At 38.0% G+C, this 8,591-nt stretch overlaps 1 protein-coding gene across 1 annotated transcript; it reads right to left on the reverse strand.

The window, feature by feature from the left end:
- Positions 1-6,946: 6,946 nt before the first annotated feature.
- Positions 6,947-7,545, reverse strand: LOC145040703 (uncharacterized). Its single transcript, XM_078988610.1, has 2 exons — positions 7,320-7,545; positions 6,947-7,215 (listed from the first exon to the last, which is right to left on the reverse strand). Exons 1-2 carry the CDS (start codon positions 7,543-7,545, stop codon positions 6,947-6,949), a joined length of 495 nt encoding a protein of 164 aa, XP_078844736.1.
- Positions 7,546-8,591: the final 1,046 nt, after the last annotated feature.

Raw genomic sequence — 8,591 nt, forward strand, 5'->3', positions numbered from 1 at the left:
AAAGGTCCCATGGAGGTATGGAACCCAGATTTGGACCTTAGCAGGTCCAGAAGGCCCCAAATGATATGCTTTATGTCCATTCTTTTGAGTTGGAGACTAGGGTTGCCATATTAGAGGTTATTTCCCCAGAAAGAGCCTTGTAAGTGTTGTATGGCGGCCAAGACTGAGACTTTACGTGATAAATGAGCTTGGGAAGGCTAGATTTATGTGTATATGGAACGGATCTGACCGCAAAAGCAAGTTTTAGCTGATGCATGGCATGGACTCGCTGAGTCTGAAGAACAGACTCGACGAGTAGCTTGAATATTGTCCTTAAAACCACCCAATGAGTAGTCTTGCCGAGTTATGGGTGACTCAGTGAGTCACAGAGAGTTAGAGAGGGATTGACAGGTGGACCGAGCCGAGTTGGGACTCGCCGAGTTGTCCTTGCGACTCGGCGAGTTGAGTCGAGGTGGCCCTGTGATTCATGACCAAGTGGAACTCGTCGAGTCAGGGGAGTACTCGACGTGTCAAGGGGAAATCCTTGCGAGTTGGTGAAAATGCGTAGACTCGCCGAGTCGCTCTAGTGCACTCGCCGAGTCCGGTCAAATTGACCATTGACTGTTGACCAGAGTTGACCAATGTTGACTTGATAGGGATGGTCAACCTTAGTGGTACAAGTATTAATTATAGATATATGATGTTATAGGAGGATTATAGCTCGGGGGTTCGAGCACGAGTGATTTCCAGGGTTCGCGAGTTATTGAGATACGCGAGGTGAGTCTTCTCACTATACTGTACCCGGAAGGGTTTGACTGTGTGACTGGAAGGTCAGATATGCTATGAGATATATGTGTTATGTGTGATAAGTTATTCGTTATATGTTTCGTGTATGATATGCTTGATATGGGCCGGAAGGAATTATATTATGGGTCGGAAGGCGGATATGTTATGGGCCGGAAGGCGTTGTAAAATGGACCGTAAGGTTGATGTGGGTAGGACCGGAAGGTTCACCCAATCGGGACGGAAGTCCCCTGAGACACATGGACTGAAAGGTCAGGGCCTGGAAAGGCGTATGTGCGTAGGTTGTATTTTGGGGAACTCTTTAAGCATTTATGCTTACAGTTATTGTGTTATGTGCTTCAGGTACTAGCGAGGACCGTGGGAAGGCACCGACGTAATCGTACACACACTCGGGGAAAACTATTTTGTGATCTTTGTTATGTAATCGGTCATGACAATATTGTTTACATTGGAACTTAAATTATTACTCGATGTTTTGATGTTTGTAAAAATGAAAAATTGGTTTAAAATTTACGTCGTTACAAATACCTAGTAGACCTAAAGTAAAAAAGAAAAAAAAAAGATTCATTTGAATAGCTTCAAAGACACGTTGTATTTAAGGTAGGGAAAAATTTGTGTGTAGTGTGTGTAAACAAGTAGGACATAACAAGGTAACTTGTCCTCAAGTTGAAACAACTCAAGTACAAAAGCCCACAAAAATGTTAAGAAAAGGAAAGCAATAGTAGGGGAGGAAGTGGAAGGAAGTGGAGAAAAATTAGTTGGTGAAGGAACTAAAAGAGGAAAATCAGTTGATGAGGGAGATAAAGGAACTGAGAGAGATAAAGGAGCAAGAGTAGTTAATGAAATAAATAGCGGACAGAAAGTAAACAAAGAGAAAGATGGTAAGGGTAAATGAAAAACATCTGAGAGAATTATCGAGATGAAACTTGCAAAGAGGGTTATGGGAAAGGATAGTAAAGGAGATTGTGACATCCCCAATTTCACGGTGAGAAAAGATAGATTTGTTTATGCTTCATTTAAAATTAGAGTATCCTTTTTAAGAATAATATTGCGGAATTTGTTTCCAAAAATATGATAAGTATATTATCAAAATATTTCTGAAGAAATGTATTTTAATTATATAAAATATGTTGGGACGTCATCGTCAATACAGTGCATAAGCATAAACAGAAATATTACAGGCCTCACACGCATCTATTATTCTAATGGCCTGTAATCCATAGATCTCTCATCTTTTTCCACTAACTGTAATACAAGACACTTAGTGGGTCAAACCAGGGAACCTGGTGTGCACAAATGGTGTTCAACCCACAATAATTAAGTTCTGTAATTTCATCAAATCATTCAACCCGATTACCCGTTTTAGTTATCCTCACTTCCTGTCCCTAAAGTATCTAATTAAAGGTACATGTCCTAATGATCATCATCGGGATAGCCAATATTACTTAGGGGATTCCTAAGCAATATATGTCAGTAAGGAAAGCATGATGGGATGGAGTACACCTAGTGAACACATCATTCACAAACACCTATAGGTTGCGAGCCTGATAGCGTTCCGCTAGATTGTCTAGAATAGTTTTTGGTCGTCATCTATACTCCTCTAGATGACTAGGCCAACTTTCAACATCGAGGCCTCTCATCATTTTATTTCATGTACCCATCTTTTCCAAACATAATGATAGGTATAAAATACAAATACAGTTTAAATCAAGTAAAACATGTATAAATCATTCATCCAACATAGAGGTCCTGAACACATATAATAGGCACATATAGCACGTAATTTATATTAAATACTTCATATCTATGTGTAAGATGAAAGTAATTATGAACTTACTTGTTAAAGTGACGACTTGTAATATGGGTAGCACTTCGCTTCTAACAATTGCCTTTTACATTGACGAAACCTAGTATTATTATCACTAAGTTTAGTCTAATATTTATTGCGACTAATTATTAGTCTACATTCATCATTAACTCAAAGTCTACTTTCATGATCTATTAAGTAAGGAACAACCAGGTAGGATCATATCGGAGGTAGGGTTCGTTTGGTATAGGAAGTATACTATTTGGAAATCCCACTTTAAACACCTCACTAAATCATAGCCTAAACATTGTCCCTGTAAGCAGATTAATCAGTATGAAGACTTCAAATCACTAATAAATATTGTTTATAGGTTCATAATAATGATAATGAAGTTAAACATAAGTTATACTTAAGCATAACTCAATTACAAGGTGGTTTAGTGAGGAACCGGGCTCTGCGCAGGTAGAACTTCTAAGCTAAAATCTCTTCTTCTCGGGGTCTTCTGGCGCTCTGAGACTCACTTCTAACACCCAAGAGGTGCTAGGGGAAGAATGGAGGGTTTGGGGGTGTTTGGGAGAGATTGGTTGAGAAAAGGTGTGAAGAAAACAAGTGATTTGTGCCTCTATTTATAGGCTGAGAAGAGGACGGATGTTGGGCATACTGCTCATTACCTTGGGCGTAATGTTTCCATGTGTCACCATTTGGTGGCAAGCCGTGGGGGGGAAGCAGTGGCTCAGATCGCGCCACGTGTCACTCGTTGGTTACTCCAAAAACTAATTATCTTCTAAAATCCGTAACATTCGTATATGATCTCCGTTTTTGACATTCCATATATCCACGTGTAGGTATCAATACGGTCTACAACTTCCGTTTAGACTATTTGGCTAATTTTGAGTTTATTTTTAAAGTTATATTTTAACATGCTTAAACAGTTAAAGCATGTTAACAATTCATAACTTTTCATCTGATGTCCGTTTTAGACTGTCCTGATATCGTTGAGCTCTTATTAATGAGATCTTCAATTCTCTTTTGGTTTGTGTCGGTTAAAACTTGATTGATCTAAAATTCGATTTCCAGGCTACATGCTGCTATGCAAAATCTTAGAAAATTCATAACTTCCTCTAACGAAGGCAGTTTTGGACGTTCTTTTTATGTAAATTCTTGGTTTAATGTATACTACGACTTTTGTTTAGATCCCTATGGCTAAAAACTAGCTTATCAAAAATTCACATTTTGTGATACACGACGACGTGCCGATTTAGTCTTAAAACTTCGACGGGTCATGACTTCTTCATTATAAGTCAGATTTCAACATTCCTTATATCCCCGAAATCCTTGTTACGACTACTTCAACTTTCTTTAAAGATATTGAGTCAAATCTTCATTCTATTTTTTATGCATATTTTTATTATTATTTATTATATCGTTATGAGCACGTATATTGCACATAAATCACATAATACTCAAATAATTCTTCTTTATTACTTCAAAATAGGTTACAATTGTTGACCCTAAATGTTTCATAATTATAATAATGATTAGTCAGAAATGCAAGTATTACAATTCTCTCATCCTATGGAAAGCGACTCATCATGTCATTCTTTGTCTCACAGGTGAGGTTTAGTACATTAGAATGTTTACATTGCACAAGCACTAATTCGACTATCTTACATCGTAATTTCTTTGTCTTACGGTCAACAATTTCTTTAATCTTTTTGATTAACCTCTTATCTTCTCTCGTAAACTTCCTTAAATAACACACATGAAAAGTGTTATTAATACCATCCAGTTCTTCCGGCAATTCCAACTTGTAAGCTTGGTTCCTAATCCTCCGAAGAACCTTGGATGGTCCAATAAATCTTAGACTCAACTTTTCTCTCTTTGAAAATCTTATAAGTCTCTTCCATGATGAGACTTTGATCAATATTGATGAGACTTTTAACTTTTCTACAGTCTAACGGACTATTTCAGGACCCAAAAATTGATTTTCTCCAACTTCAAGCCAACAAGACAGCGTATGAGACTTTTGTCCATACAAGGCTTAATAAGGTGCCATCTTAATGCTCGAATGGTAACCATTATTGTAAGAAAACTCTACCAGGGGTAAATGCTCATCCCAGTGACCTTGAAATTCTAGGGTACATACTCTTAAAATATCTTCCAATGTTTGAATTGTTCTTTTGCTTTGATCATCAGTCTGCGGATGGTAGGTAGTATTTAAACACAACTTTGTACCATTTTCCTCTTGTAGAATTTTCCAAAATCTTGATGTGAAATGACTATCACAATCTGATATAATTGTTAAAGGAACACCGTGAATTCTTACTATCTCCATCCCATAAGTATTTGAAAGCTTATCCATAGACCACCTCTCATTAGTGGCTATGAAGTGTGCACTCTTTGTGAACCGATCCACGACTACCCAAATCATGTCGTGACCGTTCTTCATCCTGGATAGTTTATTCACAAAATCTGTGGTGATGTCTTCCCATTACCCATCGGTACAGGTAAAGGTTCTAAACTCTCATATAGATTCTGATGTTGTGCATTAACTCTCGCACATGTTACACCACTCTGCCATATATTTACAACATCGAGCTTCATCATCGGCCATCAGTAGTAAGGTTTCATATCCCTATGCGTCTTAGTGTTGCCAAGATGAATCGAGTACAAGGTCTTGTGAGCTTCTTCTATCAAAAGATCCCTTATTCCTATCATTTTAGGCACCCCAATACTATTTTGGAATACCTTTAATCCTAGACTACTTTTACTGAATACCAATGTTTTGCCTAAGCGTTCTTCCTTTCGGTCAGTTTTCTCCAGATCTTCTTCCAGAGATTTCTTAATGCTTTCCACAATTGTTGAAACAACTTCTATTTTAACGCTCTTGGTATTTTTCTTTTCAAGTTTACTTTTCGACTTAGAGCATCAACTACAACATTTGCTTTACCAGGGTGATAAAGTATCCTACATTCGTAATCCTTGAGTAATTCTATCCAGCTTCGTTGCCTCATATTCAATTCCTTTTGATCAAAGACATACTAGAGACTTTTATGATCATTGGAGAGTTTGCACTTTGTGTCGTAAAGATAATGCCTCCATATCTTTAATGTGAATACTACTACTGCCAACTCCAGATAATTAGTGGGGTAGTTCGTATCGTCCTCTTTCAATTTTCGAGATGCATATGCTATTACATTATCTCCGTGGGATAGGACACAATCTAACCCAACTCCAGATGCATCGCTATAGACTACAAAGTCTTGAACTCAGTCAGGTAAAGAAAGAACTGGTGCTTCACACAACTTCTTCTTTAATTTCTCGAATGCTTCTTCATGTTTCTTAGTCCATGTATATGTAGCTCTTTTATGGGTCAAATCTGTTAATAGAGCAGCTATCGAAGAAAATCCTAGGATAAACCTTCGGTAATATCTAGCTAATCACAGAAAACTATGAATCTTAGTGGGAATTTTTGGTCGTTCCCATTTCATCACACCTTCAATATTTGCAGGATCCACCATTATTCCTTCTTGGTTAACCAGGTGACCCAATAATTGGACTTCTTGAATCCAAAAATCAGATTTGGAGAACTTTACATATAGTTTCTCCTACTTCAAAACTTCTAATACTTCTGGTAGGTGCTTGCCATGCTCTTGCTGGCTGTTTGAGTAAATCAAAATGTCATCTATGAACACTATTACGGATTTATCGAAGAATGGTTTACAAACTTTGTTCATCAAATCCATAAATGCTACTGGAGCATTGGTTAGTCCAAATGACATAACCAAGAACTCATAGTATATGTATCTCATTCTGAATGTGGTATTCTAAATATCTTGCTCTCTCACCTTTAGCAGATGATATCCTGACCTATGATCGATCTTTGAGAAATATCTCGAACTGTGTAGCTGATCAAATAAGACGTCAATCCTTGGAAATGGATACTTTTTCTTTAATGTTGCCTTCTTCAGCTCTCTATAGACTATGCACATCCTCATGCTTACATCCTTCTTCTTCACGAATAACACCGAAACTCCCCTGGGTGACGCACTAGGTCTAATGAAACCATTGTCCAACAACTCCTGAAGTTGCACCATAAGTTCCTTCATCTCTTTCGGTGCTAGTCGGTATGGTGCTTTTGCTATTGGCATCGATCCTAGCAACAAGTCTATTCGAAACTCTACTTGTCTATTAGGGGGTAATCCAGGAAGTTATTTGGGAAAGATTTATGGGTAGTCACACACCACTAGTATTCTTTGTATCTCTTTCTTTTTTTTCTTTTCATTGATCACAAATGCCAAGTATGATGTGCATCCTTTGGACAAACAGTTTATGGCTTTCATCAGGGAAATGATTCTAGAATTTACACTTGTCCCTGTACACCATAAACGAGTCTTTTCCAGGTGGATTTACTCTCACCATCTTCTTCCTGTATAGTATATCAGCATCATTTGCACTAAGCCAATCCATTCCTAGTACAATGTCAAAACTGTTCAACTCAATGTGAAACAACTCCTCGTGGAATTTATTTTCGTTCAAGATGATGACAATGTTTTTAATGCAATCGCTAACGTGTATGAATTTGCCACTAGCAACTTCTATAACTAGAGCATTATCAAGTTTATCTACAAGCAATGCTAGTCTTCCACTAAATTTATGATATATAAAGGAGTAATTTGATCCAGAATCAAACAATATATTGGTAGGCAATCCATTTAAAAAAAGGTACTTGAAGCAACATCAACTTCATCCCTTGCTGCTTCCAGGTTCATCTGGAATGCTCTTGCCTTTGACCTTGGCGGAAAATTAGTCATTGCTGCCTCTTTCTTCTTCGGGAAGTCCCTAGAAATACGCCCTTCTTCATTACACCCGTAACACAACTTCTTTTTGAATGTGCACTCATAGGTGTAATGCCCAAACTTTCCACACTTGAAACAGTCACCTCCTCGCCACATTTTTCAAAGTGTTTCTTTTTGCACTTATCACACCATCTTGCTTCACCTCCTCCTCCTCCAAACTTTTTAGAACCAAAATTTAAGAATATTGTTTTCTTGTTGGACCTTGAAGATCCTTCAAACTTCTCGCCAACTTCTACCTTGTTGGAGGTGTTGTCTTTGATCATTTCTTCAACAGACTTAGCTGCCTGGATGGCCGCCTCAAGAGTAGGTGTCTGGCGTACTGGCATAATGTATTCCCGTGGTAGTCCTTTTGTATACTTATCGATTTTTGTTAGCTCGTCGGGGACGATCTACAAAGAAAAATCCATCTTGTCTGTGAAGGCACTGGTATACTCATCAATGAACGCTTGTGCCCTTTTTCAACGTCGGAAACTGGTTCTCTAGTTCTTGCATGTTTTAGGCTGAGCAGAACATGCATTTAAAGTGTACCAATAATTATGCCCATGTCAGTTGTAGTGGATCTTTGGTGCTTATGGTCTTTCCCAAAGTGTTCCACCCATGAACAGCTCCACCCCTAAACTAACGGACAACATAAGTGGTTTGTAGCTTTCCCTTACAACCACACGTTATAAAAGTTAGCTCCATTTCAGAGATCCATTTCATAACTCTGATTGGATCTTCTTTCCCAGTAAAATTTAATAGTTTTCAAGTCTTGAAGTCTTTATAATTGCATTCGATTCCCTCATCTTGGTTATTTCTTCTAACCATTGGTGGTTCAACAGTACCAACAGTTCTACTGTAATTCCCTTCTTCTGACCATTTGATGTTTAGTCCCAGCTGCATAATAGGCATAGTAGGTTCATCCCTATTTCATTGAAGTAAATGCCTTGTCTCTTCCATCTGACGATCCAACATCATTTGTATCATCGCTTGTACTCCTGCCATCGTGATTGGTTCGGGTGTAGCTGCTACTTATGGTGCACGCTTAATCACTCATGTCTCGGGCTGATGGTTTTCATTAGTGTTTCCTAATCAGCTTTGATTTCTCACCATGTCGATCTATACACTAAATTAGGTGAATTTAGATCTTTATTTATGATAGA

Source organism: Lactuca saligna, chromosome 4 (genome assembly GCF_052625555.1).
Source record: "Lactuca saligna cultivar CGN05327 chromosome 4, ASM5262555v1, whole genome shotgun sequence".
Taxonomy (NCBI): Eukaryota; Viridiplantae; Streptophyta; class Magnoliopsida; order Asterales; family Asteraceae; genus Lactuca; species Lactuca saligna.